General features: G+C 40.5%; 1 protein-coding gene and 1 pseudogene across 4 annotated transcripts in view; one reads left to right on the top strand and one right to left on the bottom strand.

The window, feature by feature from the left end:
• Window positions 1-224: 224 nt before the first annotated feature.
• The window catches only part of VPS41 (VPS41 subunit of HOPS complex), a gene marked incomplete at its 5' end in the record, with an annotated part of 191,650 nt that continues 168,439 nt past the window's right edge, over window positions 225-23,435 (top strand). The window contains 2 exons of one of the 3 annotated variants that reach the window (XM_079711715.1): window positions 225-251; window positions 12,472-12,510. In XM_079711715.1, the coding sequence (XP_079567841.1) occupies window positions 231-251; window positions 12,472-12,510 (60 nt within the window). The remainder of the gene's footprint in view (window positions 252-12,471; window positions 12,511-23,435) is intronic. The other 2 variants (XM_079711713.1, XM_079711714.1) reach the window with 2 other exon arrangements.
• Window positions 14,228-18,893, bottom strand: LOC307057904 (large ribosomal subunit protein uL22-like; annotated as a pseudogene). Its single transcript has 2 exons — window positions 18,868-18,893; window positions 14,228-14,820 (listed from the first exon to the last, which is right to left on the bottom strand). The product of its transcript is annotated as a large ribosomal subunit protein uL22-like (transcript).

The following is a 23,435-nucleotide window of genomic DNA, read 5'->3' as shown; positions in this document are numbered from 1 at the left end:
CAACAATAAAATAAATCATAGCCTTAACTCTGGTTATGTTTGGATTCTCCAAAGCACAATTCCATTGAGCTTGGGGAGTTGGTAGCCGAAACGAGGCCCAGTAGGTTCGTCAGCTAGAATACATTTCCCCACTCAGGCGGTGCTAAAACTACATTTCCCAGCAGGCGCCGGGCCCCAGGCTCTTGTTTTCTCTCATTTCCGGGTGTGTCATGTGACTCCCCGGCTCAACCATGGCGGAAGCGGAGGAGCAGGTAAAGGCTGCAACTGCTAGGCAGGGGAGAGGGAGGCGAGGGTGAGGCGATCGGAGGCGTGCAGTGGAGCGTGCGGAGGTGCGGGGCTCCTGCGGGACGAGGCAGGCCCACGTGGGGCGGGGAGACGGCAAAAGTCCGTTTCGGGGAGCGGAGAGACGGGTGGGATGTCGGCTCCTGTACGTCACGCGGAGACAGCTCGCCGACACACCCCCGGCGTTTGCGGGGCGGCCCTTCCTTTGGCGCTGCTCTTGTGGCCTGTGCCCCGTGAAATTTTGGCTTGAAGGCAGGCCGGGCTCTCCAAGGGTCTGGCTGTCCGTGGGAGGCATCACACATGATTTGAGTTTTGAGGTCAGGTGGCTGAAATTTAAGTTCCTCTCGAAGTAGGATGGTAAGAGGTGATATGCAGGTGGACTAGGAGAGCGTAGACGGGATGAGTTTTGTTTCGGATCTATTGACTATTTCATTTAGGTACAGAGCTAAGTCAGTGTTGCATCCGATGAGTTTTGTTTCGGATCAATTTCATTTAGTTACAAATCTAAGTCAGTGTTGCATCAGGCAGTAGTTAAGTGCATCTATCAGTCCGGGAGCAAAAATGTCTTAGACTGCAGTGCTGGTTCTCATTCTTAAGATGTGACTTTGGGTTAGTTATTTAACTTTAATTATGAGATAGAGATAATAATAGTACTGTCCTCGAAGGGTGGTTTTAAGACGGAGTGGGTTTAACACAAATTTAAAGTGCTTGGGAGGGCTTCCCTTGTGGCGCAGTGGTTGAGAGTCCGCCTGCTGATGCAGGGTACACGGGTTTGTGCCCCGGTCCGGGAAGATCCCACGTGCCGCGCAGCGGCTGGGCCCGTAAGCCATGGCCGCTGAGCCTGCGCGTCCGGAACCTGTGCTCCGCAGCGGGAGAGGCCACAGCAGTGAGAGGCCCGCGTACCGCAAAAAATAAATAAATAAATAAAAAATAAAGTGCTTGGGAAAAGTTGGGCTCAGTAAAAGTTATGTGGGCTTAATTGTTGCTGGTGGGACATCAGATGGCAATGTCCAGTCGACACCTGGCAATGTGACAGTGGAGTTTAGGGAAAAGTTAGTGATGGCAATGGAGTTATCTTCATATAGGCAATAGTGGTAGCCAGACATTAGTTGAACTGACAAAGTTACATCAAAAAGCCAAAAAAAAAAAAAAAAGAAAAAAAAAGCAAACAAAGACCCGAATTTGGGGAATTGCCTTAAATTTCCATTTCAAGTGTCATTTCAGCTTGGCACTGTTTTTCCTTATAAATTAACAAGGCGGTCAGTTTCCATAGTTGCTTCTAAACAGTGACTTGATGATGAGCTGTTTAGTATAAGAGAAATTTATTTAGTTTAATAATCTACTTTGTACCATTTCCAACATACTTCACTTACATAATGAAACTTTGCCCTGTGTACATTTGATATATGCCAATAAATAAGAAATTTGCTGAGGTAGAAATTAAATTTGGGCTGTCACTGTGTTAACAGAAGAGTCTTCTGCCTGCCCCTGGAGCCTCCTTTTCCATTTCAAGCAGTTCAAAGGGAAATGCTCATTAAGCTCATGTAATTTCATGACTCACAGCTGGGTTTGATGATAGTAGTGAGACTGGTTTTCACACTGTTCATCTCTCTTGTTGAAATAAAAATTTTCGGTGGTTTGATTTAAAAGCAAGAAACCAAGCTCCTACATTCTTAGATATAGTGTAGTAGGAACGGAGAGAGTTCTTAGAGTTTACTGCTGTTTTGTGCAGGAGTTTGGCAAAGCTGTCTGATGTAAAAAGACACTTAGAAAGTTAATGATATAATAAGAATGCTTTGCATTTTTACAGGACTTTCCAGTTTAAAGAACCCTCTCACATTGCATTTGGTCCTCACAAAAGAATTCTGTTGGTAAACTTTATTCTGATATATAAGTCAAATCAGGCATCTCTTATGTTCCAAACCTTCCAGTGGCCTCCTATTGCTCTCTGAAAAAAAGCCAGAGTCCTTAGAATAGTCTAGTTGCCTTATAGCACCTTGTCACAGTTGCTCCCTGTCCTTGTCCTCAGACCTCATTTTCCACTATTCTCTTCCCCTTCTATCACTGTGCATCAGCTATCCTGGCTTTCTTACTCTTCTTTCAACAAGCTAGGCATGGACCTGCCTCAGGGCCTTTGCTCATGCTGCTCCCTTTGTTTGGCCCCAGATATTAACAGGGCTCTTTCTGTCACTTCCTTCCTGTGTCTGTCCAAGTGTTATCTTTTTGCATGAGACCTTCTGTGACCATTCTTTGAAACCTCCTTGTGTAATTTTCTCCTTAACGCTCGTGACCATCTGACATACTGTGTTCTTAAATAGCTTTTTTTTTTTTTTTGTATACTCTGTATATTTCTGTATATTCTCTCCATAAGACTATAAGCTCCATGATGGCAAGGATTTGTTCACGTTGTATGCCTGACGACCTGGAAAAGTGCTTGGCTCTCAATATGTTAGATGATTGAATTTTACAGATAAACAAATTGAAATTCTGTCAACTTAAGTATTACTTGCCCAGGCTTGTGTCTAAAACATCTCTAGTCATGTCTCCAAAGCTCACGATTTTTCACTGGCACACTCTGCCTTTTTAAAAATACTTAAGAACCTATTCTAAATCACTTTTTACTTTGTGAAATAGAATTAGCCCTTATCACCTTAATACATTTCCTTCAAGTCATGCTTTCACCTGTGATGCTTTAACAGCCAGTATATGGTTAGAGCAGGCATTTGTTCCCCCACTGGTATCCGTGTCATTCTCAGAAAGAATGTTCTCAAAAAGACAACAGCAGAAAGAAGCTAACATCCACTAATTGTTGTTCTGTTTATTTTTTTAAAGAAAGCTGCCAGATAATTGTACCTGTATTATTGGGCCTTTATAGATTAAAAATGGTTAGACTTTCCCCACTCTGCTTGATTTGTGTATTTGGCATTTCACATAGGAAGCCATTGAAATCTGACCAAGATAGGAGGCCTTTATTACATAGTTTTTGGAAGGCTAAAAGAGCCCAAAAGTGGTGTTAAATAAATTTGCTAATTGTTCTGTCCTGCTGCTTTGAACCTTTTAGACAATCTTGACATAACTCTCCTCACGTCTCCTGAATGCTTTAAGAATCAAGATATGTGTTAAAATTAACTATGACAAACAGGTTAGGGTAAAGGAAGCTTTTTTCCTTAGCGCCATGTACTGTAAATGGAAACAGTCTTCCAAGATGAGCAAGACAAAACTCAACCTCTCCTCTTACCTTTTCTGAGCATTGTACTTTTGGTGATGGATCTTTTATCCACCTTAATTTTAGGAAGAGCCAAAAGAGTGAGATCTGAACTGAGTTAATATAACACAGTTCACAGACTCCCAAACTAAAGATCGCTTTTTGGGGAATTCCCTGGCAGTCCAGTGGTTAGGACTCCTTGCTTCCAGTGTAGGGGGCAGGAGTTCGATCCCCGGTCGGGGAACTAAGATCCTGCAAGCCACAAGGCGCAACAACAACAAAAAGTTAGAAAAAAAAAATCACTCTTTGTATATGAATGAACTTTTTTTTTTTTTTAAGTCATTGGGAAATCCTTGTTTATGCTGAGTATGGTTAAGGTAGTTAGTAAAAATAGTGACATATATATTCTAGCTCACAGAAAGCACTAATACCCTGCATTGTGCTGGGAAATCTTCTAACCAGCTGTTTTACCTAGCTCCAAAATGACTTACAGTTGACCTTCGTAATCACAGATGCCCAACGCTATTTGTCCATGCCTTGCTTCTGAACAGCATTCTGCCTGAAGTCTGGTTGTTCGTGTATTTGTCTTACTTCTCCTGCAGATTGCTGAGTCCTCAAAAATCAGCACCGAGCTTACTCATGTCTGTATCTCTCACAGGGCAACTGCTTTCCAGGTACTAGGTGCTTAATAAAATGTTTAAACGGATTTATTAGGGGGAGAATAGCCTTCTGAATTGAAAATGTCAGATGGTTCATTTAGGTTCAGTAGAATTTGTGTTAAATTGTTTTATCTTACTTGAAACTTTTGAAAGTTATTAATTCACATGAATTGTAGATTACATTTCCTACATTGCTTACTGTGCCAGCTCCCTGGGTACCCTTTCGTCTTTCGTACCAACCAGCAGAGAACCTGGTCCATTAAAAATATTTGGTCACTCAGACCATCTATTCTTTGACCAGATAGGAGAGTTTCTGCTTTGAATTTCCCACTACATTTTAGAAGTGAGGAACGTTCTATCTGTATTGTAGAGCATTTAAGGATTATCAGATAGTACATTCATGAGTAGTTATACCCTCATGTGATTGTGCCCCGTGTATAAAATAAAAACCAAGTTGACAAATATTTGAGTGTCGCAGTTTTCTTGCCTGTAGCTTGGGGATTTTACTCTCCGGGACTCTTGTGCGTATGAACTGAGATAAAGTATGTTAACGTGCTAGGCTGAAGTGGTTGGTGTGTAAATAGGACAATGATTTATAACCCAAACGTGGGTTTGGCTTAGGTGTTCACAATTCTCTTTTCATATAGTTTGGCCAAGATAGGTCATTTAAAAGCAACTTTACTAATAAATAACTACAGGAAAAACAAAGCCCCGAACAAGAAGTTGCAAAAGCACAGGATCAGAGAAATCTTTAGAGGGCCCACTCTTTACCATCATCTAACAAGTATAGTCACAAATTAGCTCAGCTGGGTGTGCTTATTACCTTGTGAGTTTCTTCTCCCATCTTCCTCTGGGCTGTTGGCTGGAGGCTGATGTCATTAGCTGATTACTGGTAGCCTCCTTGGCTCCCACATTACCACCTTGGGGAGGGAGCATTCATCAGATCAGGGGCTTCTGTGTTTCATGCGGCTTCCCATTCATGGCTACTCAGTCACAGTTGCCTTTGTTTCTTCTAGAAACTTTGTCCTCCGTAGTGGGTTTTTTTCCCCTTTCTTGTTTGTTGGTTTGGGTTTTTTTTTTTTTTAACCCTTGTGATTCTGGGCCCTTATTTATACCTACTGAAGATGGAGTGGATACTAAGAAGTCAGAAAGAGACAGACAAACACCATATGATATCACTTATATGTGGAATCTAAAATGTGACGCAAATGAACTTGTCTACGAAACAGAAACAAACTCAAAGAGAACAGGCTTGTGGTTGCCAAGGGGGAGGAGGGTGGGGGGGGGTTGGATTGGGAGTTTGGGATTAGCAGATGCAAACTATTATACAGAGAATGGATAAACAGCAAGGTCCTACTGTATAGCACAGAGAACTATGTTCAATATGCTGTAATAAACCATAATGGAAAATATATAGAATGGATAAACAAGGTCCTACTGTATAGCACAGAGAACTATATTCAATATCCTGTGATAAACCATAATGGAAAATATATAGAATGGATAAACAACAAGGTCCTACGGTATAACACAGGGAACTATATTCAATATCCTGTGATAAACCATAATGGAAAATATATAGAATGGATAAACAACAAGGTCCTACGGTATAACACAGGGAACTATATTCAATATCCTGTGATAAACCATAATGGAAAATATATAGAATGGATAAACAACAAGGTCCTACGGTATAACACAGGGAACTATATTCAATATCCTGTGATAAACCATAATGGAAAATATATAGAATGGATAAACAACAAGGTCCTACGGTATAACACAGGGAACTATATTCAATATCCTGTGATAAACCATAATGGAAAATATATAGAATGGATAAACAACAAGGTCCTACTGTATAACACAGGGAACTATATTCAATATCCTGTGATAAACCATAATGGAAAAGAAAAAAAATGATGGAGTGGATTAGCAAATATTAGCCAGTTCTCCCTACTGCGTTTAGATGATTCTGATGCAGAGTCAGATTTGGGGCTGGGTCACTTGGCAGCAAACTGGGGCAGACCTCAAGGCTTTTCTTCATTTGCAGGATAAGTATAGTAGTTGAGCCTAATTGGTTGAAAAGGTTGGTAACCTGAGTCTCCCGGCTTCTGCCAGCTCCCTGGGTACCCTTTCATCTTTCCTCCGCAACCAGTCTAGTCCTTGGGGACCCAAAAGCTTGCTGTAATGAAGGCTCTGTGCACAGGGATATCAAATACATCTCACACAAAATATTTCTTCTTTCCCATGCCGTGCCTTTGTGAAACGTTGGAAACACTCCATCAGGCTCAGCTGTGGCACACAGTTGTTGGGAAGGAAAAGAAGGTGGTAGTAAATGTGTGTTTCACGTCCATCTCCAGCCTAGTCTGCTTTCCTGGGGCCTGGTCCCTGCTCTTTTTCTTCATCCTGCGAAGTTTGTAGCTAGCTTTCCTCAGGCTCCAGCCTCCCATTTCTCCCCCAGATTCTCTTCGTTGCCCTCAACAAAGAGTGTGTATTCCCTCCAAACTGTGAGGACTTCGCAACCTGGGGGTCCCCGGCTTCTCTTTCTCCTCCTGGGTTGACCATCTTCTTAACCCCTCCTGGCCTCTGAGGCTGGCTGTGCTGAGTCTTCTCCCAGGCCGCTGTCATGGGGCCCTGATCGTAGGCTTAGGGGTCGGGGTGGGTTGAAAGCCCTTATTGGAGGGGTCTTCTGAGAGCCCAGTTAGCTCCTTCCTGGGGCTGCTGCTAGGTTGTTAACGTTCTGTTTGGGTTGCTCTATCCTTGTTTGTTGCTGCCACCCTTCGGTTCCCCTTCTGTAGCTGTCCTGTAGCCACGAGCTAATAATTCAAGCATTTGCCTGGAGAAAATGCACTTGGTTTTGCTCATAAATGGAAAAGGAATATACAGAGGAGGTACAATGTTACTGCTTTGGATCAGCAGCTAATTTCTTTTTTAAAATTTATTCTATTGAAGGATAGTTGATTTACAATGTTGTGTTAATTTCTGCTGTACAGCAGAGTGATTCAGTTATACATATAAATATTCTTTTTCATATTCTTTTCCATTATGGTTTATTATAGGATACTGAATATAGTTTCCTGTGCTATACAGTAGGACCTTGTTTATCCATTCTCTGTATAATCGTTTGCAACTGCTAACCCCAAACTCCCAGTCAATCCCTACCCCCTTGGCAGCCACCAGTCTGTTTTCTATGTCTGTGAGTCTGTTTCTGTTTCCTAGGTAAGTTCATTTGTATCATTTTTTAAGGTTCTACATATAAGTGATATCATGTGATATTTGTCTGACTTACTTCGCTTAGTGTGGCAATCTAGGTCCATCCATGTTGGTGCAAATGGCACTTCATTCTTTTTTTATGGCTGAGTAGTATTCCACTGTATATATGTACCACCTCTTCTTTATCCACTCATCTGTTGATGGACATTGGCTGTTGTAAATGGTGCTGCTATGATCATTGGGGTGCATGTATCTTTTCAAATTATAGTTTTCATCTTTTCTGGATATATGTCCAGGAGTGGGATTGCTGGATCATAGCGCAACTCTATTTTTAGTTTTTTGAGGAACCTCTGTACTGTTCTCCACAGTGACTGCACCAATTTACATTCCCACCGACAGTGTAGGAGGGTCCCCTTTTCTCCACACCCTCTCCACAGCAGCTTATTTCTTCTCATCATCATCGGCAAATGGGTATTGACCTGTTCCTTTGGGTAAGGTAGTTGGAGATAGGCAAAAGCCTTTGGGTTCATCCACAATGAATTAAAAAGGATAACTACTAGGACCAGGCAATTAATATTAGGTGCAAGCTGACAGGTATAGAAGAAAGAGAAGCCATAGGAGGCCAGGCCTGGACCCTTGTGGCCTGGACTGACTGGAGACAATTCTGTGAATGAGGTGAGACCTAAGTTGGGCCATGAAGAAAGTTTAGGATTTAGAAACAGCCAGTGAGTTTCAGTCTTTTTTTTTAGCCTCAGATGGGCAACATGAAAATTGAAGACATAAAATCTAAGCTCTATTGTTAAAGCAAGAGTGAAGAACCTCAGCCTGACTGTCACCACCTCCCAGAGGTACCCCCTGAGAGCTTCCCTGTAGAGCATGCTGGGAGTTTGAGGACCGCTAGGATGAGTGCAGAGTTGGGCCAAGGGCCTTCTAAGCTGAAGGAACCACTTCAGGAGGCTCCACGCAAGCATCATAAGCTTAAGGCGCCGGGTGGCAGTGGAAATGAGGGGGATTTTCTGGTGTAGGGAAGTTGGGGATGGTGGTGGTGAGGTGCATTCTGTCTCTGGGGCCGTAGCTGCTCAGCTTCAAATGCTGTTATACGGAAAAATGGATTTCACGTATAGTCTGAGTTTAGGAAGTCAGAAATACAGAGTTGTATGGGAAAGTCTTAAAAACACTAGCCAGGCCAAATAAACACCTACTGGCCACATCCAGACTGCAGGTTGCTCTTTTGCCACCAATGACAGAGAGATGTGACCATGTGACCTCTGAGTGAGAAGTCACCGGGTGTGGCTGGAGGGCTGTGGGTTTGTGCAGAGAGTGGGGAGTGAGGCTACAAGTGCCCTGGGTGCCACATTGGGCTGGGCTTTGACGACCTTGCTGGGGAATCTGAAATCTGCTGACCCCCGAGGGTTCTTTGAGGAGGGTGGTGACCAGGGTGCTGTGTGTTCTGGGAGGATGATCCTGATGCTGGTTGATGAATAGATTCAAGAGGTCACAGGTCAAGGCACCGAGATGGTTCATTAAAGCTGTTTGGGCAGGTGATTAAGTTTAAGGGGTTGGTTTGCAAAAGAAGGATGAAGTGGAACAATTGTTGAGTTTAGCTTGCAGCCTGTTGACCAGGATTTGTCCAGCTATACATCTGTATCACTGGGTACTTTCCAGCCCTTCATTTTTCTTCAAGCAGAACAGCACAACTTTTTTCTTATTACGGTGAAACGCACATAACGTAATATTTATCATCTGAACCATTTTTAAGTGTTGTGATTCAGTGGCATCAAGTACATTCATGTTTGTGCAACCGTCACCACCATCCATGTCTGGAACTTTTCATCATCACAAACTGGAACTGTACCCATTAAACAGTAACTCTCATTCCCCTAGCCCCCCGCACTAGCTGACCTCTGTTCATCTTTCTGTTTCATATTAAGTGGAATCCTGCAATACTTGTCTTTTTGTGTCTGGCCTGTTTATCTTAGAAACTAGCAAATTTTTTTTAACGTCTTTATTGGAGTATAATTGCTTTACAGGGGTATGTTAGTTTCTGCTGTATAACAAAGTGAATCAGCTATACGTATACACATATCCCCATATCTCCTCCCTCTTGTGTCTCCCTCCCACCCTCCCTATCCCACCCCTCTAGGTGGTCACAAAACACTGAGCTGATCTCCCTGTGCTATGCAGCTGCTTCCCACTAGTTATCTACTTTACATTTGGTAGTGTATATATGTCCATGCCACTCTCTCACTTCGTCCCAGCTTACCCTTCCCCCTCTCCATATCCTCAAGTCCATTCTCTACGTCTGTATCTTTATTCCTGTCCTGCCCCTAGGTTCTTCAGAACCATTTTTTTTAGATTCCATATATATGTGTTAGCATACGGTATTTGTTTTTCTCTTTCTGACTTACTTCACTCTGTATGACAGACTCTAGGTCCATCCACCTCACTACAAATAACTCAATTTCGTTTCCTTTTATGGCTGAGTAATATTCCATCGTATATATGTGCCACATCTTCTTTATCCATTCATCTGTCGATGGACACTTAGGTTGCTTCCATGTCCTGCTATTGTAAATAGAGCTGCAATGAACATTGTGGTACATGACTCTTTTTGAATTATGGTTTTCTCAGGTATATGCCCAGTAGTGGGACTGCTGGGTCGTATGGTAGTTCTGTTTTTGAAACTAGCACAATTTTGTAACTTACACTTTCCTGATTTGAAGGTAGACTCTTTGAAAGAGAGAATGTGAAGTTAAAAAACAGTTTGAAAATCACTGACTGTTTCTCGAGGTTCAGCCTTGCTTCTGGGGTCCCTCGCTGGGGACATTCACTCCACGTCTTCCTGTTGCCTCTGTCTCTGGAGCATTAAGGGAGGTGGTCTTGATGAATAAACGAAGCTAAGAATTAACAGACCAGGCCAATTCCTGAAGGCACTCATGCATGGTTTTGGTAGCACTGTGGAAAGAAGAGTCATTTTTTCGAGGCCACAGCTAGGTCTGGGAGGTTCAGACTGGTGCTGAGGCTGAGTCTGAGAGTGTCCTGGAATAAAGGTTCTCTCTTGATAACCGGCAGCCACAGAGGCTCCTCTGAGAGCCTGGTTTTCTTGGAGGACTCAGATTTCTGAGATTTGCAGGCCTTGAGGTATCCGATTCCACCACTGCCTGCTTTCCGGTGGGAACAGAAGTGTAATTTGATTTTGAGTTTTTGGATTGAAATTGCTGGTTGGGGGCCCGTTTTTATTTTAATGACGCATGGAAGTGGGACGTTTGCCCTTATACGCCACGTGTGTATTTGAATGGATCTCAAATTAGGAAAAAATGTTTCCTTCGGTTTAATGTAATTTTTTGAAAAGAGTAGCCAGGTGTTCTTTGAGAGTTCTAGAGGTGGGAAATAATCTCGCTGTGGCTTATTGGCACAGTTGTCAAAGACTTGTTTAGCTAATGCTAATAATTTAATGTGCAGGCACTGTCAGGGATGTTAGAAGTCATTTAAGTTCAACCTCGAAGCCTCTGCATTTTACCTCCGAGGGCATTAGGAAATTTCAAGATGCTACATGTAAAACATTTAGCATCAGGGGCAATATAGTATAGATGTTGAGTAAAGACATCAGAATAGTGACTATTAACATTAAGTGGAGTGTGTCCGTGTCCGAAATAGAAGGATCCGGATGGCAGATGCTATAAAACCAGGAACTGGGGATGGTTAGCGGAGGGGAGAAACAATTTAGAAGGGTCGGCCTGATACGTTTCATTAAGTATCTGGAGAACTGGCAAGTAGTAGAAGAGCTGGATTTTTTACGTGTCGTATTAGGGCGAAGAACAAAACTTACTGTGGAGAGATTGTCGCTCCAAATTAATAAGGACTTTCTAATATGTAGATTGCCATGAAACCAAAACAAGCTGCATTGGGATATAGAGGAGATGCTGATATTCATCATGGTTAATGATAGAACTGCAATCCAATTCTTAATTACACCTAACATTCATCCCTATTTCACAGGTGAACTTTGAGAGCAGGGAGTGTATTGTCCATTAGGCTCTTCTGGAGGCAGCCTGCCACCTGCTAGGTTCTCACTGATTTTCAATGAATGAAATTAAAATATTTTCAAATGCCCGATTTGTGTTTATCCCGCAGTCCAGTTTGCACTGAGTAATATATGCATCCAACTTTCTTTAAAATGTTTATTTTTTTTTGGTCTTGCTGTATCTAAAATGTCCTTGCCCCATTTTTTTGGTTCTTTTTTTCCTTTAATCTCGTGGATGGTTGCGAAATGCTTACGTTCAGTGTCAGCATATTAGTTGTAACCTTTTATTGCTATTGATATCTATAAGCACGTTAAGTAAATCTTCATTTTGCTGACCTCTTTGAGGATGCGTGGTATCAGCAGATTCCCTTTGAGTGGACAGGTGAGAGATTAGCGGAATCAAGTCCATTTTTTTTTCCCTTTTTGCTTTGTTTTCTCCAGAGCAGCAAAATTCATTGTCTAGCAAGAGGGAAACTGTGTTAAATGGCAGAATTTGTCTTCCAGTTAATGGTTTAAAGAGTGGATGTAAATTATACAGCTTGTTTGCACAGCGTCTGATAGGTACCACGCTAGGGGAGTTCTGTTGTAAAAGCTGTTCAGCAAGACAATCATTTTGACTCAGCCAGATTCATAGCATAGTAATTAATAGCACAGGAGCTTTGCCATATAAAAATTGGCTTATAGATAATTTGAGATGGCAGTTGCCTCTTCTGAGATCAGTAAGGCTGCTTTGCCAGACTGATTCCCATCTTTAGCAAAGGAAAAGCCTTCTGGGTCCTCCCATGAGGAATTCCTGGAGTCATTTGTTAACCTGCTGACCAGTCAAGGGAGGTCACTGGGAGCAGTGGATCCATGTGGCCCCAGAGCGACCATCTCAGGGTACCCTGCAGGGTATGGAGAAGGTGTTGTAAGAGGCCTTCGAGAGTCGGACCATGTGGAGTTCTTTAAACTGGAGTTGCAAATTACCTCCAAAAAAGGGCAGATGGGTATTGGTGGTGGGGACATGATGACTCTTGTTCCTTGAAAATACTTTTTTCTCCTTTTGTCACGTGTTCTGACTGTTTTCCCCGCTCTCTGCTTTGTAGGAAACTGGGTCTCTTGAAGAATCTACAGATGAGTCTGAGGTAAGGTGGGGATTCAGAAACCTGGGAATTTCTAGCTAAGCCAGCATCTTGAGCTGGTCATGCCTTGCTAAATGCAACATTCCCCGGAACTTGGCATGGTAAAGTAGGGCCATAGGTGATTAAACCTTGGGGAAGGACATGCTGGTCATCTTTAAAACTATTAAATGGATTGGCTTGAAAAATAAACAGGAAAAGGAACACAAAGTTTTTTCCTCAGTTTGAACAGTATTTTAACCTGAAGCATGTTGGCAGTGGTGAAATTGATGCAAAGTTTTACAAACCAATCTTGACACTTAAAAACCTGTTTTTGGGGCTTCCCTGGTGGCGCAGTGGTTGAGAGTCCGCCTGGCGATGCAGGGGATACGGGTTCGTGCCCCGGTCTGGGAAGATCCCACATGCCGCGGAGCGGCTGGGCCCGTGGGCCATGGCCGCTGGGCCTGCGCGTCCGGAGCCTGTGCTCTGCGGCGGGAGTGGCCACAGCAGTGAGAGGCCCGCATACCGCAAAAAAAAAAAAAAAAAAAAAAAAAAAAACCTGTTTTTGAAAATAGCCACTGTCGGGTCTGCAATACTTATTCTTTCTTTTTTCTTTTAATGAATATGGCGTGCTCATTGGTGTAGTTTCTGAATCATTGAAATGGTCACTTATTTCATAAAATAAAAAGGGAAGTAACTACCTTAAAAGCTGTTGGGGAGCTAAGTTGTATTAACGATTGAATTTAAGGAGAAAAAAGTAATATAGAAAGGAGGGCTTTAAAAAAATTTCTCAAGGCTATGCATAAAAAATAAGTTTAAGCATAACACTGATTAATTAGTTTATTAGTTTTATAGATGGACTAATAACAATAATTACTTTTTTCCTTTTAGTATTTCCTTTGGCTCAGAGGAATATAAAAGTATTTATGGTAACCTTTTGGAAATCCACACCAATGTGATATTTAATATAATCTATTACATTTGGATTGATGTTATAGTTATTATCTTTTTTGCTCTTGGTGGGGAAAGGGGGACTTTTACATATTCTTCTAGAGAATATCTTACATATCACGCCATCATGCATTTGTAGTTTGGCTCTAGAGTTGTGGTTCTTAACATTTTCACTACTAAGGACCTCTGATACTCTCTTCAAAGCCCCTGGTAAGGTGTTACTGAATTTGCTTATAGATAGGATATAATAGTTGTTCATTTCTAATGAAGCATTGAAAGCATTTCAGAGCAACACCATTTTTATTTTTGGAAAGTTCTACTTAACTGAGAAGCCCGTGTTCTCAGAATCACTGGTTCAGAATCCTGCAGTGTCAGAGCCCTGTCCAGGAATTTCATTTCAGAGATAAGGAACATGTTGGCAGCCACCTACATCTAAATCTTTCCCCACATCCTTCAGATACTAAACGGATCCAGAAGGAAAGCAAACCAAAGCACGCATAACCCCTGTCTCCAGCATAGCATAGTTAGGAAACAGGGAGTACTCTAAACTTCCAAATAAGTGGGGAAATAAATATCTGAAACCAGCCAAGAGCCAGCTCTGGATTGACTGGAGCTGAGGGTCAGATGGATGGGAATGAGGGGCGAGTAGCTGAGCCCCAGCGGTGGCAGAAAACAGAGGGAAATCATAAATCATGCCCCATCCTGAGTGGGGAGGTTGTGAGAACAGGTCTGAGACGGGTGGATCTGAGCACTGACTGTGCTGGAAATTTTCTTTTTTTTTTTTACTTTTATTTGCATTTATTTTTTTTGTGGCATTTATTCCCAGGCCGTAGGTTTTTGTTTCTTCAGTTTTTTCTGGGCTATCTTTTGTGCAACCTCCTCTTCTGGTTTAGGAACAATCTGTTCTTTTTCGGTAAGGATCATCTCAGTGTGGCAGGGAGAGCTCGTGTATGGGTTGATCCGACCTTGAGCTCTGGAAGTCCTGTGCCACACTGCGGGGAATTTGTTCACCTGGCTGTGCTTAATGACCAGAGAATCTACATCTAAGCCATTAAGTTCAGCGTTACTCTCTGCAGTTTTGAGCATGTGCTGTAAGAATTCAGCCCTCTTTTTGGGCCACTGACCCTGCATCCAGCCCCACTGTTTGGCCTGGGCACACCTACCAGCTCCACCATTGTAAGGACAGATTGGCACACATTGCTTCTGTAAAGTAACATCCTTCAGATACTTGGTGGCTTTTGGATATGCAGACCCTTAATGGTCTGGGCAGTTTCACAAGTGTTCTTAAAGTGAACACAAAGATTTGAACCCCTTGCGTGATTTTGTGGGGTTTTTCTGGGTCGGGTGGATAGCGAACCATTTTTAGAGGTCACCTCAGGCCGCTTACTGGAAAAGCAGAAAATTTAAAGAAGGGGGTTTGAAAATGCATGAAATACTGGCCGTACAGCATTGGAGTGGGACTGCTTCTTGAGAGAAAGGGGAGGCATCCCCTGGAGGCCTGGTGGTGAAGGGAAAAGGAAAAAGCAGGGAAATTCAGGGTGCCCAGAAACAAACAATATCATAGAGTCAGGAGATTTACCTATTCTTCTCTCGCCATCACCAAAACAAAGATGCCACTTATTAAAGAAAACGGCCTTTATTTACCAGTGTAACTAAGAAACCTAGTAAAACACCCAAATACCTCACCTCTCCATGGGAGCACCTGTTGGTGCTGTCCAGGAAAATCTAAGACATTTTAAAATGATCTGAAACAGCAGGTAGCATCTGTATAAAACTACTATAGGAAAAAAACAAAGTGAGAATCAAAAATTTTCCAAGAGAACACCGACATAACACTCCATCATGAGTTGAATATCTTTAAACAAGCCTTTGCAGATGTGAAAGACTATCTTAAACCAGGAATTTAAAATCTCAGAACAGTAATGAATCAAAAAACTAGGAAGTGAAGGAATAAGAGTTGACCACACCCAAGAAAGAAATGGATGGAAAAGATACATGAACGTTGAGGAAACTGAGACCCAAAAAGGAACCTGACTATCTAAGGTTGTAGCTTGTTTCATGGGAGAAATGGGTTCAGATTCTAGTCCTCAGACTCTGGGCTCTTTTGGTCATTTTGCCTTCCAGCCCTGGTGCCTTCTCCGGATGGTACCTCAGATTCACATCTCAGCTGTGCTTCATACTTGCTGCGTGACCTTGGGCATAGCACTCAACCCTTGTATTCTTCAGTTTCCTCATATGAAAAATGGGAGTTACTCCTAACCTTGTATGGTTGCTGTGAGGATTAGAGAAGCTTGATGTTTGCAAAGCATCTTATTTGGCATTTAGCACATGGGAAGCATTCCGTGAATATTAGTGATCCTCAGCTTATATTTTAGCTATGGTGCCAGTGGCTGATTTTACAGCCTGGTGCTTTAACCTGAGGGCTTGGAGAGACTCCCCACTGGCTCGGAAGTGGTTCCTCTCCCAGAGATTACTGATTCTAGGGAGTTTACGGATGACCAGAATAGTCAGGCTGGTGGTAGAGCCAAGGTTAGGCTTTGTAGGTAGAGTGAGTTGGCTTGCAGTCCAGTCTTTGGAGAAGTTTTTCTTGGATTTCTCACTCAGTTTGAACCACTTTCCACTTCTAGGGTTGGTATTGGTATTGAGACACCACTTGGTGGCCAGAGAATCTTTATTTTTCCTTTTCTTCCTCTATCTCTTCTTCCCCTTAGGTTTTGTAACTGTTAATTAAGCTTTCTCAGGGCAGGCATTTCCTCTATGTACATATACCTCTTGTTTATTCAAATGCTCAGGTGATTTCCATTTTTGTGAGCAACAATACTCAAGTGTTTTCAACCATGTAATATAACAATTTATTTTTCTATCACTTTATGAAATGCTGCATTTCATATAAATTGGGCTTTCACGTTACAGGAAAACCATAGTGTTAGGTTATTCTGAAGTTCTTTTTTTAACTTTTAGTTAATTTTTAATTTAAAAAATTCTGGTTGTGGTAAAATGTACATAACATAAAATGTACCATCTTAACCATTTTGAAGTATACAGTTCAGTATCATTAAGGATATTCACATTGTTGGGCAACCTGTTTCCGGAACTCTTCTCCACCAACATTTATTTTCCTTTTTGTTTTTTGATAGTAGCTATCCTGACGGTGTGAGGTGATATCTTACTGTGGTTTGATTTGCATTTTCCTAGTAATTAGTGATGTTAAGCGTCTTTTCGTATGCTCATTGGCCATTTGTGTATCTACAGAGATATATCTATTCAAGTCCTTTGCCCATTTTCTAATCGAGTTGTTTGCTTTTCTGTTGAGTTGAGGAGTTCTTTATATATTCTGGATATTAACCCTTTATCAGGTGTAGATATGGATATTAGATACCTGGATATTAACCCCTTATCAGATAGATACAGATACAACTCAACAACCTGTGGATAGGATGGATAGATGGATAGCTAGCTAGCTAGCTAGATAGGTAAAGGTCTGTAGAGTTATAAGTGATTTACCTTTATCTTTATTTATGTATTATATATAAAGGAAAAAAGAATATATAAAGAATATATATTTATCTGTGTGTATCCCTTTTTAGTTATATGAATACAAATATTTTCTCCCATTCCATAGGGTACTTTTTCACTCCGTTGAGTGTATCTTTTGATATGTAGAAGTTTTCACTTTTGATGTAGTCCAGTTAACCTATTTTCACTTTTGTTTCCTGTGCTCTTAGTGTCATATCCAAGAAATCATTGCCAAATCCAATGTTATGAAGCTTCCTCCTGTGTTTTCTTCAAAGTTCTTATTTTACTGTGTTTGAGAAGAGAACACAGAATGCTCAAAATTATCCATATGTTTTCCACTAATCTTGAAAACTGCAGCCAAAGGAAATGAATTTGAGGTGTGGAGTATAATTAAAATAACGAAAGTGGTGTTTATGTTAGGATGTCAAACTTTAAGAATGTTAACTTGTTCTTTATACTTAAAGTAGAAATTTAAAACCAGATTACGCCCAAGATAGTAAGTAATGTTATTTAATAAGCTGCATAGTTAGGGGTCTTGTATTCATGTTAATACTTAATTATGGCAAATTTGGAGGCTAACTAAACTGGCCCTCATGTCTAGGATATTTCGTTTTTAATATACAGTCTACTGTTTATTCCACCTTGAAATGGTGAGCCAGACTATTTCTTAGATGGTGTCTTGTAAAGCTTAACAAAGAAATATGTTGTCTTCGAAAGGATTTCATTCCCGTTTTGAAGCTCTAAGATGTTTTCAGTTTTCAGGGATGAAGGCTGCTATCATGTAGGTGGTAGCACAGTGCTCTGGGAATTCAGAGGAGTGGATGTTTGGTCAGGAATGGCTTCATTAGGAGTCTTCAAGAGCTATTATGGGGGTGAGTCTGGGCAGAGAGGCTGGGCAAGCCTCTGGGAAGGAGGGAATGTATGTGCCGAGGCCAAGTCATGAAAGCGCATGCACGTTCAGCCAGCTGATGAGCTGATGAGCTCTGTGTGGCTGGCATGCAGGAGGAAGTTGGGGAGACGAGGTTAGACAAGGAAACCAGGGTGAGGATGTGAAGCTCATAATGTGTCGAACCTGGCAGTTTGGACTTGACCCTGTGGACACGGGGGCAGGCGGCAGAGGGGAGGCAGCCAAAGCCTTGATTGTCAGGGGTGGCGATAGGGGCTGGTGACAGATGAACTGGCCGGAGAGACCCACGGCAGGAAGTTTCCAGTGGAAGCCCCCATTAGAGATGGGGTATAGGGGCCTGGGCTAAGCAGTAGCAGAAGGCAGAGAGGAAATACTTCTCAAGTTCAGTGAACAGGAAGTATAGGCTGGTATGTGAGAGATGAGCTAGATGGGGCGGGGGTGTGTGGTTCAAGATTTCCAAAGTATCTAGTGCTGATGTATGGTGGGAAGCAGAGTAAACCCCATGATTAGGCAGTTAAAGGCAAAAGACATTCTAAGCCTAAAATTTGATACCTCTGTATTCAATTTTTTTTCCTCAAAGGTGGTACTTTTTACTTCATTGGTGGCTCCTTTTATTAATGGCTTTGTTCTGGCTGAAACAAGCAATAAACTTTTACACACACACACGCAAGTGAGCAAGCTAATATCTGGGATTTTATTTTTAAAATCCTACAAGTTATTGCTTATAGAGGAAGGTTCTGAGCTCTCTTTGGAGCAAAGATGGTATTGTGGAATGAGCACAGTATCGGGCATCTATTTGGATAATGAGGCTCATTACAAAAACAAGCACGTTCAGTGTAGGAAACAGTGCTTACATGTATTAATCGGCCCTATGACTTGGCCATGATTACCGCTTCTGTTTTACAGATGAAGAAACAGACTTAAGAGTGTTTAGTTAACTTGCCCAGGGTCACCTGGCTTGTAAATCGATTAGAACCCAGCAGTCTGACTGCAAGTTCTGGTCTTCTCACCTCAGTGACTCTACCTTCAACTTCATCTTGGCCTCTGTAATTTTATGCCAGACTCTTCCTCTATGCACTTTTATAGAAGTAGACAGGCCTTAAAAAAAAAAAACCTTCCTTAGAACTTCTTCCTATGTATAAAATGATATTTTGGGTGATGTTACAGAGTTTGGCTTATTCAACTAGTAGGATAAGACATCAATTTTGGAATCTTTGAACTGGCTTTCTGTTCTGGAGAAGAGAGGATTGTCTAGCTAATGTATGTATGACATTAATAATCTAATAAAATTCCTGTTTTGTCATAAAATAAATGATGTTATTTATTTACAAAATAATTAAAACATATTTATAAATAATTATAAACATACATATAACATACTTATTTATAAAATAATGTTATAAGTTATATCCCCTTTGAAAAGTACATTCATCTCTGTGTGCACAAATTTAGCTGCAAGAATGTGCATTACAACTTTGTTTATATTATAAAAATTTGAGAACTGGCTAAATATCTAGAAATAAGGGATTGCATTATCTTTTTAATTTAAAAAAGCTTTTTTACAAAAATGCAGTTTAGAGGTGGGGGTGATTGGCAAGCTCTTTTTGTAAATGTTTAGATAGTAAGTACTTAAAGCTTTGCAATCAAAGAGGCAATACTGAGGATATTATGAAGGTATGTAAGCATATAAACATGTAAAAACCCTTCTTTGTTTGTGGGTTGTACAAAAACAGGCATCTGGCTGGATTTGGCTGTGGGCTGTAGTTTGCTGATTCCTGATTTAGAGTATAATCCAGTTTCTCTTCACCCTCCAAAGTCCACATATGATCATAGAAAGAAAAACTACGAGGCCATATTATCACTGGGTCATGTGACTCTTATTTATCATAATCTGCCTTCATTTTTCTAAATTTTTCATAACATATGCATTACTTATATACTTAGCAAAACAATACAATTATTACTTTTAAACAAAACTTGTTAATGTCTGTACATATTACAGAACTTTTGGGTTGCAAAGCTGTGGAACCCAAAATAAAACTGCCTGTCCTTCCTTCCCTACCTCAAACTCAAACAGGGAGTTAGGGAAAAAGTTTGGTTTATTTCTTGCCCTCTTTATTTTATCCAAGATTTTATATAAAACCAAAATTGTTTTTACTCTAATAAGCAATTTTTTCTTGATTTTTTTAAAAGTTAAAAAATTTGAGACAATCGTAGATTCACAATCCATTGTAAGAAATAATACAGAGAATTTCTTTATACCCGTCACCTAGTTCCCAAAGGGTAACATCTTGGGTAACTCTAGTATATCACAACCAGGACATGATATGATATGTGATGGTTATTGATGCAATCTACAGACCAGACCTTATTCAGATTCCATCAGTTTTATATGCACTCATTTGTGTGTGTGTGTGTGTTTGATTCTGTACACTTTTATCACATGTGAAGATTCCTGTGACCACCAGTGCTGTCAAGATACAGAACTGTTTCATCACAAGATGAAAAATAAGTTCCCTTTTAAGTCACAGCCACTCCTTCCCTCTCCTCCACCACCTGGCAACCACTATTCTGTTCTCCATCTCTATACATTTATCATTTCAAATGTATTATATGGATGGAACTGTACCGTGTATTTACCTTTTGAGATTGGCTTTTTCCTACTCTGCTACTCTTTTCATTGGCATGGTTAGACCATTCACATGTAAGGGAATTATTGACATATCAGGGTTTCAGTCTGCTGGGTTTTTTTCTGTTTGTTTTCTCTGTTTTTCAGTTCTCTTTTCTTCCCTTTCTGTGAGTTGCTTGAACATTTTCTGAGATTCCATATTGATTGATTTATAGTGGTTTTGAGTACATTACTTTGTATGGTTTTTTTTTTTTTTTTTTTTTTTGCGGTACTCGGGCCTCCCACTGTTGTGGCCTCTCCCGTTGCGGAGCACAGGCTCCAGACGCACAGGCTCCAGACGCGCAGGCTTAGCGGCCATGGCTCATGGGCCCAGCCACTCCACGGCATGTGGGATGTTCCCTGACCGGGGCATGAACCCATGTCCCCTGCATCAGCAGGCGGACTCTCAACCACTGCACCACCAGGGAACCCCTGTATGGTTTTCTTAATGGTTGCTCTAGGTGTTAAAATATGCATACAAAACTGGTCACAGTCTACTGGTATCCAGGACATTTTACTACTTCTAGTCACATATAGAAACCTTACTTTTATGTCCCTTTACCATTCCCATTTTTAAAATACAGTTGTCTTAAATATTTACTTTGTTCATTGAGCACCACATCAGTTGGTATTAAACTTTTTAATTCAACTATCAAATATGATTTAAGAAACTCATGAAAAGAGGGATAATCTGCTATGTTTACCCCATTATCACCCATTTTTTATGTTCTTTTTAAAGTTCTAAGCCTTCTTCAGTTTTCTTCTATCTTCTTTACCTTCCTATTTAGAAAAATTCCTTTAGCCTATCCTTTAGGGGTAGATTTGCAAGCCACAAATCCTCTTAGTTTTTCTTCATCTGAGAATGTCTTTATTTCCCTTTCATTCTTAAGGGATATTTTTTACCAGATATAGCATTCGTGGTTGACAGTTCTTTTCTTTTAGAACTTGAGAAATTATGTGCCACTTCCTTCTGGCCTCTGTCATTTCAAATGAGAAATCTGTTGTCATTTGAATTGGTACTCTCCCGTAAGTAATGTGTCATGTTTCCCTGGCTGCTTGCAAGATTTTTTTTTTACTTTAGTTTTTAGAATTTTAATTAGGATGTCTCTTGGAGTGGTTTTCTTGGATTTCTCTTCTTTGGAATTCGTTTAGCTAATTGAATCTGTAGGTTTATGTCCTTCACCAAATTTGGACAATTTTCAGCCATCATTTCTTCGAATATTCTCAGTTCCTCTATCTTCTCCTTCTGGGACTTTGATAATGTGAATATTAGCCCTTTTGTTATTGTTCCACAGGTCCCTGAGATGGTTCATTTTCTTCAGTCTATTTTCTCTTTGTTGTTCAGATTGGGTAAATTCCATTGATAGATCCCTAAGTTCATTGGTTTTGTCCTTGTCATCTCTACTGTTGAGCCCAACCAGTGAGTTATTTCTTTTGGGTATTGTATTTTCCAATTTTCAAGTTTCCATTTTTTAAATGACTCATTTCTTTGCTGAAATATTCTATTCCATTTGTTTCAGGAGAATTTATAATTGCTTGTTGAAGCACTTTTATGATGGCTGCTTTAAAATCCTTGCCAGATAATTCCAACATCTGATTCATTTTGTTCTTATAATATACATTTTAATGGAAGACAATATTTAGATCATGAAGAATTATCAGTTACTTCCATTTTATCAGGTTCACTTATTTCCATGTGTTGTGCTCATTGCTTTACATGGATTATTTCATTTAATATGGACCACAGTCCTTTTAAGTACTGTATTAGGCAGGATGCTGAAGTAATAAACAGCTCCAAAATTGTAGTGGTTTGACATAGTAGAGATTCATTTCTGAGTAGAATCAGTGACACAGGGAGAGGAAATTGAGGCAAAAGCAATATAGAAATGTCATCATCTTCCATAAGACCTTTCCTATTTGTGGACCAGGTACAATGTGCTGTGGGAAACTTTCATAGAGCTGGAAATTGAAGCAGTTCTGCTTCATAGAGATATGTATTTTTTTTAAAATGCTGTTTTGAATAGGTTCTCAGTGTACTGTTTATTTAGAAGTATATGCCACCTTTGTAGAGGAGTTTAGTGGGTTGTACAAAGAACTTTGCAGTAGAAGCATCAAATTGTTAGCCTAACCTTTCAAGATTAAACTTGCACAGCAAAGAGGAGAATAACAAGGGGAAAGCCATCAGGCTAAAGAGGGTTGGCAAGGAAAGAGAAGAGCCCCGAACGGAAACTGGTATGTAGTGAAGTCTGCTTTCTACCAGGTAAGGGTTCCAGTGACCTTTAGTTATTCATGAAGGCAACTGAATAGATAAACGAAGGCTTATTCTGCCTATGGTGTGTTCCTTTGAATTGCATGTGAATCACATGACCTGTGCCTGGGCCATGGCATGTAATAACAGAGGGTTAGTTACTGTCACTTCTGTCTTTATAATTTTTGTTACCATTATTTATAAACATGCCTCCTAAGTGATGTCCACTCAGATCTGGCTTAGTTCTTGCAAATATCACAATTAGGAGATCTTGAATATGTTAGATATATTAATTTTACTAAACCAAGAAGACTGACAAATAGCTGAACCTATTTAAAACAAACCTATACACAGTTTATGTTGAATGAGGAATTAATTTTAAAATGTACCTTCTCAGTGCATCTGCCACAAGGAGAATTCTTTTTCAGTTTTGTTAAAATGAAAACCAGTCATTGTGAGAAATCAGGAGATAGGTTTTTTAAATGAGAAAATGCATCAGGGAAAAATAATTTATTTTACCTGGTAGGTAGAACATTGTGAATCATTTATTGAAACTTAAATTGGTTCTTTATATCTATTAATTTTGATAAACAAATTTATAGCAACTGGTAACTAAAATGGTAATGTACCTTGTTATGAAATTGATTGGTGAGAGAAAGGGA

Source organism: Hyperoodon ampullatus (genome assembly GCF_949752795.1).
Source record: "Hyperoodon ampullatus genome assembly, chromosome: 9".
NCBI lineage: Eukaryota > Metazoa > Chordata > Mammalia > Artiodactyla > Ziphiidae > Hyperoodon > Hyperoodon ampullatus.
The sequence above is the reverse complement of the archived record's forward strand: the minus strand, read 5'-3'. Positions and strand labels throughout refer to the sequence as shown.